We start from the raw sequence: 17572 nt of genomic DNA, 5'->3' as shown, positions 1-17572 counted from the left end.
AGTGACTCTAACCTGTGCCTTTACACAGCATGGCTGACCCAGTCTGTCTGTCGTCTGTCTGTCTCTCTCTTAAAATTTTATAGTTTGGGGGCAGTTTGGGGGCCACACTTCTTGATAGTGCTGACTCCAGGCTCTGCACTCAGGGATCACTCCTGGCGGTGCTTGGGGACTCTATGGGGTGCCGGGTATCGAACCAGGGCCGGCCGCCTGCAGAGTAGCACCCTCCCCGCTCTCCTCTGGCTCCCGCTTCGCGCCCCCTTTGCAGTCCGCAGGATCCTGTGCACACCCCGAAGGGTTCCCCCTCCCGGAAGAGCGCCCTCTGCTGGCTGCTGTGTGAGGCTGCAGCCCCCCCCCAACTGCCCCCTCCTGATCTCAGGCCTCGGTGTCCCCAGTAGCCATCAGAGCCCTTAGAGCTCACCCTCCAGGCCATCTCACTGCCACTGCTGCGGGCCCACGCAGGACAGGGATTCCCGGCCGGAGGGAGGCAGACCAGCCCGGATTCTTGCCAGTGCGCAGGCCAGAGAGGGATAGCAACTTACAGAAGGTGACTCAGCAGAGGGCAGGGCCAGCGTCGCCCCAGCCTTTCCCCCTAGTTGCCCGGGCCGGTGCAGGGGCATCAACCTGACCCTCCCACCCCCTCCCCGGGGCCCTTCAGAGACCACGCCGGGAGGGTGGACAGCCAGCGGCTGGCTCTTACCGGGCCTCTGCGTTTCCGCCTCTCCCCAGGATTAGTGGGGACCAAACCCCCGGCGGGGCGCCATGGTGACGGAGCAGGAGGTGGACGCCATCGGGCAGACCCTGGTGGACCCCCAGCAGCCGCTGCAGACCCGCTTCCGAGCCCTCTTCACGCTGCGTGGGCTCGGCGGCCCCGGGGCCATCTCCTGGATTAGCCGGGGCTTCGACGACGACTCAGCCCTGCTCAAGCACGAGCTGGCCTACTGCCTGGGCCAGATGCAGGACGCCCGGGCCATCCCTGTCCTGGTGGCGGTGCTGCGCGACCAGCATCAGGAGCCCATGGTGCGGCACGAGGCAGGTGAGCCTCCACAGGGGCGTGGCCAGATGACAGATGACTCGTGGCTCCGCCCCAGTGGACGGGGCTCTGCCCTCGGGACCTTTGGAGCATGAACTGGCGCTGCCTAATAGGGTACTGTGGAGGGCGTATACCTTGCACGTGACCCACCCGGTTTGTTTGTTCGTTTGTTTGTTTTTTGGTGATGCACAGGGGTTACTCCTGGCTCTGCACTCAAGATTTACTCCTGGCGGTGCTCAGGGGACCTTATGGGATGCTGGGAATCAAACTCGAGTCGGCTGCGTGCAAGGCAAACGCCCTACCCGCTGTGCTATCTCTCCAGCCCCCCCCCCCACCAGGGCTCTATCCTCAGCATCCCCCCTAGGATTCCCCAGAGTACCTCCAGAGGTGATCCCTAAGTTCAGAGGCAAAAGTAAACAAACCCTGGGCATCGCCGGGTGTCACCAAAGAAGAAAACAAACCAAAAAAGAAAGTTAAGGGCCAGTTAATAGCAACCAATTAAATAGTAAATAATAGTAATCAATAGCCAATTAATAGTAAAACAGTTAGTGAAGCTTGCCTTGTTAGTGAAGCTGGCCCCGGTTCCTTCCTGGCATCCCGTATGGTCCCTGGAGCGCTGCCAGGAGTCAGCCCTGAGCATTGCCAAGGGAGTGTGGCCCAAGAACAACAACAAAAAAAAAAAAATGAAGAAAGTTTAGAAGCAGAGGCCCTGGCCAGTGAGATGGCGTCAGCTCCTTCGGACTGAATCTTTTTTTTTTTTTCTTTGTTTTTCTGGGGTCACACCTGGCGATGCACAGAGGTTACTCCTGGCTCATGCACTCAGGACTTAACCCTGGCGGTGCTCAGGGGATCATATAGGATGCTGGGAATTGAACCCTGGTTGGTCGCGTGCAAGGCAAACGCCCTACCTGCTGGGCTATCACTCCAGCCCCAGGACTAATTTTTTTTTTTTTTTGGCTTTTTGGGTCACACCTGGCGATGCACAGGGGTTACTACTGGCTCTGCACTGACGAATTACTCCTGGCGGTGCTCAGGGGACCATATGGGATGATGGGAATTGAACCCGGGTCGGCCGCATGCAAGGCAAACTCCCTACCCGCTGTGCTATCTCTCCAGCCCAGGACTAAATCTTAAGATGCTGATTGACTCGGCTTGGGTGCTCGTGCACCAAGTCCCTGTGGCGCGGGTGCTGATTGGTCCAGCTTGGGGGCCCGCCCCCGCCCCTGCGCCAATCCGCTCCGGCCAGCGGCGGGCACGCACAGTCTCGGTCCTGCGGGGCGAGGGGTGGGCATCGGGGTCTAGTCCACGCCTTCAGTGCTGTGCTCCCGGCTTGCTACCTTCAGGGGAGGCCCTGGGAGCCATCGGGAACCCGGAAGTCCTGGACATCCTGAAGCAATACTCCACCGACCCAGTCATCGAGGTAAAGCTGGGCCCTGCGAGCCCCACTGGGCAGAACCCACCCAGAGACCCCGACCCCCTCCCCACGCCTCCCCCATTTCAGACGCCCTGCGGGACTTTTGTTTGTTTTGTTTTGGGGGTCACATCTGGAGGTTCTCAGCTTGGCCCTTCTCTGTGCTCAGGGATCATTCCTTGCACGGACGCCCGATGGGGGGAGTGGGCGTGCAAGGCAAGCGCCCTTCCTGCTGTCCGGTCGCTCCTCCCTGGGCCTGGCCCTTCCTGTCCATTCCCCCCTCCTTTGGGGGATGCACCTATCATTCTCACAGTGACACTCCCCACCCCACATCTGCCCGCCGCTGCTTCCGTTCCCACTCAACCCCCCACCACCCCGCGCCCTAGGGGGCCCAGTGTCGTGTGGGTCCCAGCACTGCCGCCACGACCCCTCACGCTCCGCAGGTGGCCGAGACGTGCCAGCTGGCCGTACGGCGGCTGGAGTGGCTGCAGCAGCGGGGCGGGGACCCGGTGCCCGCGGGGCCCTACCGCTCCGTGGACCCCGCGCCGCCCGCCGAGGAGCGCGACGTGGGGCGGCTGCGGGAGGCGCTGCTGGATGAGGCGCGGCCACTGTTTGACCGCTACCGGGCCATGTTCGCCCTGCGGGACGCGGGCGGCGAGGAGGCGGCCCTGGCGCTGGCCGAGGGTGAGTGGGCAGCCGCGGGGCATCCGGGGGAAGAGGGTCCCAGCGGGGTACTTGGCTGCTTCCCAGCCCGCAGCGTGGGGCCAGGCAGGACTCACATCCCCAGTGCTCGGGGCGGGCCCAGAGGGGCTGGGACCTGCTGCCCCCTGGCGGCTGGACTGTGCCCTGCAAGGCCAAGGCAGCTGCATTCTGGGAGTGGGGGGCTTCCCGTCTGCCTGGCAGGTGGTGGGCGGGCCAGGGTGCTTGCAAAGAAACCTCCTCCCATCCCAGAGGCTGGAGTGATAGCACAGCGGGGAGGGTGTTTGCTTGCCTTACATGCGGCCCGACCCGGGTTTGATTCCCAGCATCCCATAGGGTCCTCCGAGCACCGCCAGGAGTAATTCCTGAGTGCAAAGCCAGTAGGAACCCCTGTGCATCACGGGGTGTGACCCAAAAAGCAAAAAAAAAAAAACCCTCCCCCCAACTCCAGGCCTCCCCGTGCCCATGGAGAAACTAGTCCCCCGTGTGTACCTGTGCAGATGTAGCACCCCAATGGGCATCCCTGGCTAGGGGGGTGCCCCTGGCGCCCGGTGGTCATTACCCCACCCCAGGGACGCGGGGTTTCCCGGGACAGGGGTGCCCGGCCTCGGGCTCCTGGGGTGACGCACCGCCCCCCACCCTCCACCCCACCCCTCTCCAATTTGCAGGTCTGCACTGCGGGAGCGCGCTCTTCCGCCACGAGATCGGCTACGTGCTGGGCCAGCTGCAGCACGAGGCGGCCGTGCCCCAGCTGACCGCGGCCCTGGGGCGCACGGCCGAGAGCCCCATGGTGCGGCACGAGTGCGCCGAGGCGCTGGGCGCCATCGCCAGGCCCGCCTGCCTGGCCGCCCTGCGCGCGCACGCCGCCGACCCCGAGCGCGTGGTGCGCGAGAGCTGCGAGGTGGCGCTGGACATGTACGAGTACGAGACGGGCTCCGCCTTCCAGTACGCCGACGGGCTGCGGCGGCTGCACCCCGCGGGGGACTGCTCAGAGCCCCGCGCCTAAGCCCGGGCCCCAACGGATCCCGGGGACGTGCCCAGAGGTGCCCCGAGACTCCCGCCGGACTCTGCGTGGGTGTCAGGGGTGGCCCCGCGGGGCGGCGCGGCAGACCCCCGGCACTGGGGGCTTGGGATTTGTTGTGAACAGTAAAGTTACTTTTTGGTTCAAGGATGTGCTGGTGGGGCTGGAGCGATAGCACAGTGGGGAGGGCGTTGTTTGCCTCGCACGCATCCGACCCGGGTTCGATTCCCAGCATCCCGTAGGGTCCCCCGAGCACCGCCAGGAGTGATTCCTGAGTGCATGAAGCAGGAGTAACTCATGTGCATCGCTGGGTGTGACCCAGAAAAACCAAAACAAACAAAAAAAATGTGCTGGAGTGTACTGGGGTTGGGGTGGGGTGCTGAGAGCTTAAAGATGTCAATTCGAGAATGTTCTGGAGCAAAACAGGCTGGCTAATTCCCTTCCCTTCCCCTCCTGGGGGTTAAGTTTCAGGGCCTCCTGGGGCGCTGGCCAGGATTTGACTGGCAGCATCAGAGCTGCGCCCCCCCCCCCTCCCTGAGACCACATAGGGGTGCTGGGCCCCACCCTCTTCCCAGAGGATTCGTGGTGGCATCTTTCCCTGGTTAGTTGTGGGGCCGTCTCCCCCAGGGTGCTGGGACGGAGCCCAGGACCAGGCACCCCTCCCTCCCACCCCTCCCCTGCTTTCCTCCCACCGCCCCACGCATCTGGAAAACAGTTTACCCACCGGCCCGGCGTCCTGTCTCGTTTCCCGGTGCACCCCCACCCCACCCGTAAATCCTGCAAACTCTGCCTTGCAGGCAAGGGTGCGGCTGGTCCTGACCCTCCGTCCATGCCCTGTTGGGATCCCGGGTCTCTGCGGATGACGGATGTGGAAACATGGTCCCGGACCCGGGTGACCCCCAGAGCCCAGGGCTGGGGGCTCAGCGGCGCAGTCCAAAGGCTCCCGCGGAGGCGCTTCGCGGACAGCGCCCCCGTGTGGCGGCTACGGGAGTGGCGTCTCACCCTGGTGGTTTCTTACCCCGACCCTACCCTGGACCCACCCCCACCCCCCAGGTATTACCTGCTCCCTCTTCTGTTTCCATCGTTTTGGGCGGGGGGAGGGGCTGACTACACCGGGCAATGCTCAGTTTACTTCTGGCGGGGCTCGAGGGACCATCTGGGTTGTGGGGGATGGAACCCCCAATCAAGGCAGGCACCAGCCCCTCTATTTTCCATTACCCTTTGGCATAGTGACCTCTTATGCATGACACCCCCCTTTTGTTTTTGGTTTTGGGGTCACGCTCTGTGAACTTCCTCTCCACCCCCACACTCTGCCTAACCCCTTTTATCAACCCCCATTTTGCTTTTAACCACAAGGCTCCCAACAGCGAAGTCTGAGACCCTTCCCAAACCTTACCTCGCACCCCGAACTGGGTTCTCCCCCCCCACCCCCGTGCCACTCCCGTACCCACATCTGGGCTGGTTGGAGTTGGCTAGTGGTCTCTGTGTCCACCTTCAAGTCACCTCTATCTGTCCCCCTCCACTGCGCCCCTGGAAACGCAGGACCCCCCCCTCCTACACTGGCTCTGCTATCTTGAAGGGTTTGAACCCCCTGCACCCCACTGTTGCCCACCATCTTCCCAGAGCCACCCAGACTCAGGGTTCCACTGTCCCTGGGCGCCCCCCACTTACCTATGAATAAGGCACCTCAAACTTGGCATGTCCTTGGAATTCCTCAGTTTACCTCCCAGAGTTGTCCCTTGCACCGGAAATGGAGACGCCGTCATCCCAGGGGCTCAACCTGGGGCTTGTTCCGTTTGATAGTATCCCAGTGACTCGGAGACGGCTAGGGGTTAGAGCGCCCTGCTGGCAAGCTTGAGGCTCTGGAGTCCTGCGCCTGGCGCCACCCTGACGCCTCCTGTACTCTGGTGCCAGGGGCCCGAGCATCTCAAATAAGCACGTCTAGCAGGGCCACAAGCTCGAGCGCCACACGGGAGCATGTGTGTGACCCCTGTCCCTGCAACATCAACGGAAAAGGAGGGGGGATGTCAAATCCATCCCTGATATGCCCCAGCTGGAACCCTTCCCCCGCTAGCTTCTGCCTCCTGGTTCATTCCCAGAGCGGCCACCAGATAGCGCCAGAGAGCACCGAGTCAGTCCGCCCCACTTAGCCTGTTCTTCCCACTGTGGCCACCAGAGGGCGGCCGTGCACCCTCCAGAACAGCCCGACTGTCCTTCCCGCAAGTGCCCACGAGGGGACGCTCGTGCTCTCTGGCGTTTCCCAGGCTCTCGGTCCCGCTGGCCTCCAACGCCCGCTGTTCAGGGATATTTGGATCAGTCCTGCTCACAGCCCGTGTCCCTTCCCCTGAATCAGTATCCGGTGCAGTGACTACCCCCTCAACATCGGTGGATTGGGGCCCGGAGGGACCGCTGTGTGAAAATCTGGGATGATTTACAGGGCAGGGCGCGGGTGCAGCACATACAAAGGCCCTGTGGCCCGGCGTCTTGGGGTGTGGGCGGAACCCTGTGATGGGAGCGGAGGAGGCCAGCTGCAGAAGCGATTTGCGACATAATCCATCTCAGCAGATGGGGAAGGCGCTGATCCGCTTACCCACGGATCCTGGAGGAGCTGCAGTAGCTGTCCAGCCCCCACCGGCACCCATGCCTGGGCCAGTCCACCAGCAGAGGCCAGAGGGCTGGAACCCTGGCCCACCGCCCTATGAGGAGTACCGCCCGCCGCCGCTGGACTCCATCCCCCTGCCCGGGGACGCACCCTATCTGCTGCTGGCTGGAGTCTTGGTGCTGGTGGTGGCGTATGCCATCGTGGGGCACCTCATCAAGGACCTTGCCCACGACCTGGCTGGTGAGCACCCAGGAAGGAGGGGCTCCTCACTCCTGCTCAGTCAGCCTGCTTTTTTTTCTTTTGGGTCACACCTGGTGATGCTCAGGGGTTACTCCTGGCTCTAGGAGGCACCCTGGCGGTGCTTGGGGGATCATCTGGGATGCTGGGAATCGAACCCGGGTTGGCCACGTGCAAGGCAAACGCCTTTCCCGCTGTGCTGTCGCCCCAGCCCCAGTCAGCCTGGTTTTATGTCTTTATAGTTTGGGGCTGCAGTGATCATGAATTCCTGCCCGCGGCTGACTTGGGTTCGGTCCCCAGCCCCCCCTCCATGGGCTCCCCCGAACCCACCAGGAGCGATCCCTGAGCACAGAGCCAGGAGGAAGTCCTGAGCATCGTCAGATATGGGCCCCACCCCGATAAACAAAAATAGAATATTTATGTTTTATTGCTATGGTTGGGGGCCACGTGTGGCAGTGCTGGGACTCGAACCAGGGTCTCCTCGGCCCGGCCACATGCAAAGACGCACTTTGACCTGTCTCTCCGGCCCCAGATTGGGCGTTTGGCCCCAAGCCGGACCAGGGGGATGCGCCCCGGGAGATGCGGCCGAGCGTGGACGGGGCGGACCTGGACGAGCTGGACCTGGAGCTGGCCCTGGCGTGGCGAGGCGACGAGGACACGGGCGGCGAAGCCGAGACCCCCCGGCGCCCCTCTGTCTCCTTCCAGGACCCTTCGGCCCGGGGTGCTCTCTGGAAGCTGGGCTGAGAGTCCCCCCACCCCCCGCCGCCCCTTCAGTCACTGCAGGGACATGCCCCGCCCCCACCGGCCCAGTTCTCCAATGGCCAGCTCAGACCTGGCAGAACATTTTTCTTGTTAGAGTTTTTTTTTTTCTTTTTGGGTCCCACCTGGTGATGCTCAGGAATTACTCCTGGAAGTGCACTGGGGACCCTATGGGATGCTGGGAATCGAACCCAGGTAGGCCGCGTGCAAGGCAAATGCCCTACCCACTGTGCTATCTCACCGGCCCCTCTCTGCTCACTTTTTTTTCCTTTTTGGGTCACACCTGGCAATGCACAGGGGTTGCTCCTGGCTCATGCACTCAGGAATTACTCCTGGCAGTGCTTGGGGAGCCACATGGGATGCTAGGAATCGAACCCGGGTCGGCCGCGTGCAAGGCAGATGCCCTCCCCACTGTGCTATCGCTACAGCCCAGAGTCACATACTTTTTATTGGGGTTTGCACCCACAATGCTCAGGCCGCTGTTACTCTGGGAGCTTGGGGGAGCCTATGGGGTGCTGGGCTCCGGGGGGGTCAGCCATGTGCATGGCAGCCCCCTCCCTGCTGGGCTCTTTCTAGTCTCACCTTCCTGTCAGAGTTTGAAGGAGTAGGGCCCCCCCGGGCTCAGGGAGCACTAGCCTGTGCTCAGGGAGTCTCTGGGCACCTGATCAAATCAGCAGCCTGCTGAGAGGGTCGGGCCCTCAGAGCCGGTTCCCAGGTTCTGGGCCTGTTGGGAGGTTCCCCCAACACCTGCCTCTCCACACCCCCCCTTCTCTCTCCCCAGAAGTTCGAGAGTCTAGAACTCACACAGGTCCCCAACATTTACAACACACTCGGCCTTGCCCAGGATTATAAAACAGAAGACACGGGCCGGAGTGATAGCACAGCGGGTGGGGCGTTTGCCATGCACGCGGCTGACCCGGGTTCAATTTCCAGCATCCCATAGGGTCCCCCGAGCACCACCAGGGGTAATTCCTGAGTGCAGAGCCAGGAGTAACCCCTGAGCGTTGCTGAGTGTGACCCAAAATAAAAAAAAAAAAACAGAAGACGCAGATTTCATACTTGACTGATGCCGGCGTGTTCCTGCGCCTCTCTGTTCCGTCCCGTCTGGGTGGGGCCCACCCGGCGCAGAAGGCTGGGTGCCGTGTGTGTGTATGTGTGTGTGTGTGTGTTCAGGGCCCAGCTCAACTCTGGGCTTCTCGGTGCCCTGTGCCAGGGTCATGTCCTCATGACCCTAACTCCCCCTTAATGTGGCCTTGGGGGACCCAGCGTTGGCCCGAGCCACATGTCCGGGCACTGCCCCCCTAGTGGGATCCATCAGCTCCAGGGTGCTTCCCGTCCCTCTTGGGCTCCCCATACCCGCCTGGGGCCACTGTCCTTCAGCCCATCTTGGCCGGGGCCAGATGCTCAGTGGCCACCTAAGAGGGCGGGTCAGGGCGGCCGTGGGGAGGAGCCGGCGTGGGCACCTGAGGCCATGAAGCAACCCCTGCCCGGCCTTAAGGGTCCCCCTGGGCCATGCGCCTGGGCCGTGGCTGCCCCGTGGCAGAGGGATGCTCGTGACCCCTTATCTGATTGCCCTGGGGACCAAGGTTGGCTTGGGGCTGAGTCACGTCTCTCTCGGGGCCCATCTCCCCGCCCGCACCCCGAGTTCGCTGGGTGCCGGGTCCGCCTGGTCCTCCACCTCGGGGACTCACGCCCGTGGCCCCAGCGTTTAGGGGGCACAGGGGTGAGGAGGACGCTGTGCCCCGGAGTCGGCCTGCAGCCCCGTCCTAGCCCGCGCCCACCCAGCGGCGTCCTGTGGGGCAGGTGGACCCCGAGGCGGCGGGCGAGCCGGGCGGGGCGCCTGGGGGTGAGTTAATTGTTACCCCGGGTCCAGAGTCTGCGGGTGCCAGCTGGGGGCCCCGCCCCCGCGCGCCCCTTATCTGCCGCCCCTGCCCCGCCCTGCCCACTCGGCCATCCGACCCCGCGGACTCGCCACCATGCCGGGCCTGAAGCCGCTGCTCCTGCTCGTCCTCCTGCTCCTGGACCCCGCCGAGGCCTCCCAGGGTAGGTACCCGGGGCGGGAGGGGTGGGGATGGGCTAAGGGGGTGCTGTGGGCCCCTCTCTCCGCCCGCGCTGACACCCCTCCCCCTCCCAGTCGTGCAGATGAAGCCGTGGCTGGTGGGCCTGACGGCCGTGGTGTGCTTCCTCTTCATCGTCTTCGTCCTCATGCTCGTCAATCATCTGTGGTGCTCCAAAGAGAGGTGCGCTCGCGGGACCCTGACCGTCCCAGACTCCGCTGGGCCCTGGAGAGCGCCGCCTCAGACCCCCCTTGGTGGCCCCTATCTCAGGCCCCTGCAGCCAGCCCCTCCCCTCGGACCCCACACCTGCCCCCCAGGGCCCCTGGCCTCTCCCTGCCGCACCTGGAGGGGAGCTCCTCCTAGGACCGCCCCCACTGCCCCACCTCACCCCTCCGCGCCCCCTCCACAGGCCCCAGGATGAGGAAAACTCCGGGCTCAGGATGCAGAGGGTGAAGGAGGCGCAGATGAAGCAGATGCAGACGGAGACAACGAGGAGGTACCGTGCGGGTGTGAGTGTGGGGTCCTGGGGGGTGAGGCAGCGCATGCTGAGTGACGCCTCCCTCCCTCCCCATCCCTCCCTCCTCCCTCCTTCCCTCTCCATCCCTCTTTCTCCCTCCTCCCTTCCCCCCCCCTTCCTCCTCCCTTCCTCTCCGTCCTCCCTCCTCCCCTGGTTTCCATGAGTGACCGCGGGCAGGCGGTGTCTGAGGGTGGGGGGGATTCGGGGGGGGGCTGGAGGGCTCTGAGGCTGGCAGGATGGGAGTCTTCCCGGGGGGACTTGGCATTTGGGGCGCCGCCCCGGCCCAGTGACCCTCCAGAGGACGGGAAGTTTCACCCTCCATGACTGAGGGGGCAGGAGCGGGGATGGACCCCACGCCAGGCCTCGTCCCAGACCTGCTGCTTCTGTAGCAAGTGCCCAGGGCCTGGAACGCCTCGGGGCGTCTTGTTCTCTCTGTGTTTTGGGGGCTCACCTGCCCCTGCTGGAAGCTTGGGAACCAGATGGGGCTGGGACCAAACCCAGGACTCCGCCGGCTTGCTCAGCCAGGCCCTGCTCACTGGTGCTCCCGCCCGTCCACACGCCTGCCCATCCCCGTACCCATCCACTGATCCTTCCAAGATCCGTCATCCACCTGTCTGTCCGTCCTTCCATCCACCATCTATCCATCTGTCCATCCATCTGTCTGTCCGTCCGTCCGTCCGTCCGTCTGTCCTTCCATTCTTCCATCCATCTGTCCATCCGTTTGTCTCTTTGTCCGTCTGTCCATCCATCCGTCCGTCCATTCATCTGTGTCTGTCCATCCAATCAGTCTCTCCATCCATTCATCCATCTGTCCATCCGCCCAACCCCCCACCTGTCCCCGAGCCCCACCCTTCTCTGCTCCCTGCACCTCCTGTCTGTGTCTGTCGGTGAAGCCTTCCACTGGCACCTGCCCCACCCCCGGAACCAGACCCAGAACGGGCTGCAGAGTTGGAAGTGAGATTGACGAGACTCCACTCTGTCAAAGACTCACACGCATGTGCGCGAACACATGCACATCCACACACAGATGCACAATCCACACCGTGCACACGCACACCCACCCACGCACGCACACGCGCACACACATCCACACTGTGCACACTCACATATCCACACACACGCACACCCACATGCACACACCACACACGTACACACACAGGTGCACACACAGACATGCTCACACACACCAGGTACTCACGCACACATGCACACACACACGCACGTACATGCATGCACATATCCACACACGCATGCACACATGCGCGCACACACGTGTGAGCGCTTCTTGCTTCTCCCTTTTGGGGAGTCATACCCAGCCATGCTCAGGGCTTACTCCAGCTGGGCCCTGAACTCAGGCATCACTCCTGGCAGTGCTGGGGGGGGGACCGTGCAGGGTTCTGGGGAATCAAACCCAGGTCGGCCACATGCAAGGCAGGCGCCCTCCCCATGGGCGGTGGCTCTGATCCCTCACTTCTTTTAACCTTTGTTTTGTTTTGGTTTTGGGTCACACCCAGCTGTGCTCAGGGGTCACTCCTGGCTGGGTTCAAGGGTCCCGAGCCTTGCAGGCAATCGAGCCCAGATTAGCCCTGTGCCAAATAAGCACCTTCCCTGCAGTTCTGTCTGTCTGCGAATGGGAGAAGCGGGTTCTGGCTGTGAAGAGACAAACCAGAAGAAGGAGGAAGAGAAGGGAAAGAAGGAAGAGAAGCAAGGACACACCAACGAGGCGATGGAGAAGGAAGAGTCCAGCCCTCAAACCGCGTTCTGAGCTTAGCCTGACACCCACAGGGAGCCCTCCCAGACTACTCTTCCACTCCGGAGCAAGTTCCTGTCCCTACTGCTATGTCAACGGCTCTGCATGGGTTGCAGAGTTGAGCAAGCCCCAAAGGAGAGATTTGGGGACTGCCCTGTCTGTGTCCCTGAAGACAGAGAGGACTGGGGGGGGGGGGGAGGCGAGGGCGAGAGGTCACATGGCTTCACACATGTTTCTGCCTGATTTGTCTGTCCTGGGTTATTGCAGTCACTGGAGTCCCAAGCGTCACTTGCTGCGACCTGAACCCTGAACTCACCCCACCCACCTCCCCAGCCTCCTCCTGGCTCCTCTGTTCCTTTCTCTGAGCCGCCTCTCTGCCACAAAACCTCTGGAAGAGTCGAGATGTGCATTAAAAAAAAAAAACCCACACGCGGTCTGCACACTCTCCTCCCCTCCCGCGCCCCGGGGGTCCCAGCTCTGGGGGTTGGGTTGGTGGAGGACCAGGGCAGCAGAGGGTTTGATAGGGGTGGGGGGGTCCCACACTCAGAGGCGCTCCCGCTCATGCCCTCCGGTGCCGCCAGGATGCCCGGCCAGCTCTTGGCCGGCCCTCCCTGGTACCCCGCTCTTTGAACCCCCAATGCCATCCTGCAGGGCAGCCCTGCCAGCCAACCGGAGACCGACCCACCGTTCTCCCCTCGCCTTCTGCAGGCGCTGAACCTTGCCCTCTCGGCGAGGACCTTGATAAAGGCCGGCACAGGTGGCGTCTCCGCCCCCTTCTCCCCCACGCCCCTTGGGGTCGGAGATGGGGGTGCTGGTGGCAGCCAACTCCAAGAAGCTGAGAGCTCGGGCACTTCCACGACCGCCCAGCAGGGGGCTCAGGGACACGCATCAGTACTTGCCGGCTCTGGGCCCTTGGCCCTCTTACCTTCCAGGTGCTGAGTGGACAGTGGGGGCGGGGGGGTGGGGTCATGTCCCGGCAAGTGGGAAGAATTTTCTTCCTCACGTTCCTGCCGTGCTGGGTGGCCATGGGGAAGTGGCTGGACCTCTCTGTGCAGGCAAGAAGATCAGGGCTCTAGAACCCAAGGTTGGGGGCATGTGGGCTGCCCCCCAGGCTGCATAAGTTCCCCGCGGGATCATGAGCAGCGTTGCCGGTGCCTTTGGGACAATCCAAGGACACGCCAGGGAGGACAGTCTCACCCCGCCCTACGCCCCACCCCTCCCCCATTGGGAAAAGCACCGGGAGGCGTAGAGGTTCTGGGAGCAGGGGACAGACGGGGACAGGTCAAGGACGTCATTCCTCCCTTGGGTTGTCTGGGTCACATAGGAGAGGAAGAGGAGAAGAGAAGGTATGTGGGGCACAATGCTCGAGGCAAAAGTGGGACATTTCGCCAAATATGAAAATGTCCTGCCACCTCCTGCAAGCAGCCCTCCAGGGACCCCTCCATACGCCCAATAAAAACGAAGCTTGGAGGTCTGTAAAAGAGCTCTCAAGTCTCTGACCCCCAACCTCCTCCATCCTGCTCCCATCTCAGATTTTCGGACACTGCATTCTTTTTTTGACTTGCAGCCTAATTTCTTTGGGTACAGCTGGTTTCTACCACCCTTTTGGTTCCCCCAGTGGACCCAGGGATTCCTCGTGCCTTCAGGATCTTTCCAGACCCTGACTCAGTGGTGCTCCTCGGAGCACCGACTCCCAGCTCTCTCCTTGGGCTTGCATAAAAGTGGGGGTCCCCATGAGTTGTCCAGGACACTTCGGTATATTAAAAAAGTATGTTAAAAATACTTTTGGGCCACATCCAGCGGTGCTCAGGGCTGACTCCTGGCTCTGTGCTCAGAAGTTACACCTGGTGAGGCTTGGGGGACACTATGGGATGCCAGAGATGGAGCCCGGCTTGGTCACACGCAAGGCGAGCACCCTCACCACTGCCCCAGGGTCCGGTCCCTGACTGGGGTGTTTTGGCTGGTGACTCTAAGAACGCAATTTCCTGCCCTCAGCCTCTGGGTGGGGTTCCTAGACGGCGTGGGAGGTGGTGAAGGGCAGTGAAGGGCGCTCGCCACTAGGGGGCGCCTGGAGAGTTTGGGGGACCTCAGTAGCCGCTCACAAAACCTGCCTCCATGCTGGGCAGTGCTCTAAGGCGTAGTCTAGGTTGGTCCGAGGGACAGAGCTTGGGACTCACGCATGCAAAGCCCAAGCTCTGCCCTCGAAGCATCTTCTGAACCCAATCTGTCCCCCCAAGGGGCCACACATGGTGGTGCTCAGGGCTGGCTCTGGGCTCTGTGCTCAGGGTTGGCTTCTGGCTCTGGGCTCAGGGTTCACTCCCAGCTCTGTGGTCTGGGCTGGCTCCTGGCTGTGGGCTCAGGGCTGGCTCCTGGCTCTGTGCTTAGGGCTGACTCCTGGCTCTGTGCTCAGGGCTGACTCCTGGCTTTGTGCTCAGGGCTGGTTCCGGGCTCTGTGCTCAGGGCTCATTCCCGGCTCTGTGGTCCGGCTGGCTCCTGGCTCTGTGCTCGGAGCTAGTTCTGGGCTCTGTGCTCACAGCTGGCTCTGGACTCTGTGCTCAGGGCTGGCTTCGAGGCTCGAGCCTTGCGCGGGAGCCCTGTGCCAGGCCAGTGCCCTGCCCCATCTGTCCCATCACATGCCTGTCCCTTGGTTTTCACCATTTTCCTGTCTCCGGCAACAGTTAAGCTCCACGAAAGTGCCTCATTTGGGGCCTCCTGTCTCCAGGGGACCCAGAACTTTGCTCCCAGCCGCCTTTTCCTTCCGGAGCACAAATACCCTAGATCTTTGTCCAGCTGGGGGAGGGGGCGGGTGGTCTGAGTTTGGGCTGGTGGGCCTCGAGGCACATCCTGCCTGGGGGCCGCTCGCGGGGGAGGGGTTGCAGTGAATGGGGTGCAGCACCAAACTCCCCTCTAAAGCGGGGCACTCCCCTCCCTGGCCCCCTAATGGGGTGGGGGGCACAGGAGTGACAGGTCTCGGCACACAAGTGCAGGCCCAGGGATTGGGAGGTTTGTTTCCACGACCCTGCAGCTCCTTTGTGGAAAGTGAACACGTGGGGACCCCCATTCACACACACTCACACACACACACACACACACGGTACAGAAAGGAGGAGACACCAGGACAAGCAGGGCTGAAGCAGAGCTTGTTTAATTTTTATACAGTTTTTCTTTTTTTTTTCCTTTTATTGACTCTTTTATGGAACCCCCCCTTTTTCCTTTTTTTATTCCTTTTTTTTAAATTGTTGCATAGGGAAACAAAGAAAATGATAACAGGCAGGATCACGTCTGTAAATGGTACGTAGGCGCGTCGGCGAAACCGAAATGACTGCGGATATACACGGTTATGATCTCAGCATGGGGGGGGCGCAGGCCTGCGGGGGTGGGGGGCTGCCCACACGGCGGGGTCCCTCCTCCCGCGCAAGCCGGGGTGGGAGGAGGGGGGCAGACCCTGCCCAATCCTCCAGGCCTGGGTTCATGAACTTGGTGTGTGTGTGTATGTGTGTGGTTGTGCGTGCATCTCTATGTGTCTGTGTGTGCTGGTGTGAATGTGTGTGTGTGGTTGTATGTGTGTGGTTGTGTGCATGTCTCTATGTGTCCTTGGCTGTGTATGTGTGTGTGTTTAATGTGCATGTCTATATGCGTCTGTGGTTGTGTGTGTGTGGTTGTGTGTTGTTTTGTGTGTGTGTGTGAGATCCGGTGTGTGGCAAGCAGGGAGCAAAGAAACGGTATGCTATCTTGGTATATCAGTAAAATACAAAATGGAAAAAAAAACTCAAAAAAATATCTCGGAGGGGGGGGAAGTGAACAGCAACACCACCAAAAATTCGAAGAAGAAATGAAATGACAGCGAGAGGAGAGGGTGGGTCCTCCTGCCGCCCCGCCCACACCACAGCCCTTGGCCAATCACATCCTGCCCCTTGGGGGCGGGGCCTTCTCTGGGCGGGGCCGAGAGTCCCGAATCTGCATCACCAGGCCTGGACCCCCAGGCTTGCCGGGCTTTGGTTTTGGGTGGGCCTGGCTGGGACCCAGGACGGGACATGGGGGAGAGGAGGGGTTGATGCACCTGGTTGTGGGTGGGCGCGGTGGCTGCATCCGCTCCAGGGGGCACCCCACGCTCCCTCTCCCCGGAGCCCCGAGTCTCCACCTCCCCGGGGCCTGCAGGGGAACCCCGGGGTGCGGGTCGGGAGCCCCAAAGCCACGCAGCAGACGAGGCACTGCTTCAGAAATGGGTTTTGGTATCGCGGACGAGCACTGCTGGTGGCCTCGGCTGCTCCCCTGCCCGCCAGTGGGGGGTCTCGGGGCCAGCTCAGACCCCCCCAACTCCTTCAAGCTCCGAGAAGGGGGGGTGTGGGGGCTTTCGGGGGGGGTGACACACACACTCTGAGCTAGGGGCCAAAGCCGGGGAGAAGGTGGGTGTGATGAAGACACAGACCCCCCTGGAGAGACACGGGGGTCTCCACAAGTGGGGACCCCCTGGACTCCCCAAGAGGCGCCCAGGAGATGCTGGGGCTGATGGAGGTCTGAGCCCCCAGAGTCAGAGGCCGGAGATCCAAAGAGTGGCGGGGGGCTGGGTCAGGTCCTCGCAGTCCCCCTGCATCCCACACGGCCTGCCTGGGGGACCCTGGGGCGCCACGCTGATCCTTCACAGTCTGATTGCCTGCGGGGAGGGTGGGTGTCTCTAGACTCCCAGCCCAGCCAGAACCTGGGGTTCCAGACCTGGGGGAGACCCTGGACACCCCTTCTCCCCGTACACGGCCATCCTGCCCCCCACGCCCCCTTCTCCCGGCTGCTGGGCGACCCTCGGACCAGTCTGGGACTTGCTGTGGGTGGGGCGAGCCGCGGGGGTGTCAGTTTCACTCAACACCTTCTCTCCACCCCCATATGGGGTCCTGCTCTGGGTGGGGGGGCAAAGGCCTCCTCTGCCTCACTGTGCCTGCAGCGGCTCCTTCCCAGAACACTGGAAACCCCAGGCTGCACCCCGCGAGGAAGGGTCTGCAGGGACCTGCCCCCGCCCCCACTCCGTGACCACCTAACTGGGGAGGGGGCGGACGCAGGAGTCCTCAGGCCCTGGGAGGGGGAGCGTGCGCCCCGGGTCTCTGGTCCCCAGGGCCGGTCTATTTTGAGGGTCACTCTCCCCCACGTGGGGGGAAGAGGCTGAGATTGGGGACCCCAGCCCCCATCCCTCACATCCAGGCCCCACCAGGACTACTGTCTCAGCTTTGGTTGAAGGCAAAGGGATTTAGAAAAGACAGAGACAGAGAGACGGAGAGACAGAGAACAGGAGAGACAAAGTGGTAACCGTGGCCGGGGGGCCGCGGTACCCCCGCGGGCCGCCAATGGCTGAGTCGGACAGACGGACAGGGAGGGACAGGGACAGACAGACAATTGCATATATCTAGAGGGCGGGGATCCGCGCCACACCAGCGCCCCTCCAGAGTACCAGCTGGAAGACAGGGGACTGGGGGCGGGGCAGGCAGGGCTGACGGGCCACC

General features: G+C 62.5%; 2 protein-coding genes across 2 annotated transcripts; both read left to right on the top strand.

Moving 5' to 3' along the window:
- The first annotated feature begins 704 nt into the window (after nt 1-704).
- On the top strand, nt 705-4161 carry DOHH (deoxyhypusine hydroxylase). The gene is made up of 4 exons (XM_056113067.1): nt 705-1033; nt 2374-2450; nt 2885-3125; nt 3809-4161. The coding sequence occupies exons 1-4, from the start codon at nt 760-762 to the stop codon at nt 4144-4146; spliced, it is 930 nt and encodes a 309-aa protein (XP_055969042.1). The 5' UTR covers nt 705-759; the 3' UTR covers nt 4147-4161.
- Nucleotides 4162-6801: 2640 nt separating this feature from the next.
- On the top strand, nt 6802-7744 carry SMIM44 (small integral membrane protein 44). The gene is made up of 2 exons (XM_056113291.1): nt 6802-7003; nt 7533-7744. Exons 1-2 carry the CDS (start codon nt 6802-6804, stop codon nt 7742-7744), a joined length of 414 nt encoding a protein of 137 aa, XP_055969266.1.
- Nucleotides 7745-17572: the final 9828 nt, after the last annotated feature.

This window comes from Sorex fumeus, unplaced genomic scaffold (genome assembly GCF_029834395.1).
Source record: "Sorex fumeus unplaced genomic scaffold, SorFum_2.1 ptg000019l, whole genome shotgun sequence".
Lineage (NCBI taxonomy): Eukaryota > Metazoa > Chordata > Mammalia > Eulipotyphla > Soricidae > Sorex > Sorex fumeus.
This window is presented reverse-complemented; position numbering and strand designations above follow the sequence as displayed.

Coding starts and splice junctions, on each gene's coding strand:
- SMIM44 (XM_056113291.1), top strand. CDS start 6,802: ATGCCTGGGCCAGTCCACCAGCAGAGGCCAGAGGGCTGGAACCCTGGC. Junction 7,004..7,532: donor CCTTGCCCACGACCTGGCTG/GTGAGCACCCAG, acceptor CTCCGGCCCCAG/ATTGGGCGTTTGGCCCCAAG.
- DOHH (XM_056113067.1), top strand. CDS start 760: ATGGTGACGGAGCAGGAGGTGGACGCCATCGGGCAGACCCTGGTGGAC. Junction 1,034..2,373: donor CATGGTGCGGCACGAGGCAG/GTGAGCCTCCAC, acceptor TGCTACCTTCAG/GGGAGGCCCTGGGAGCCATC. Junction 3,126..3,808: donor GGCCCTGGCGCTGGCCGAGG/GTGAGTGGGCAG, acceptor TCCAATTTGCAG/GTCTGCACTGCGGGAGCGCG.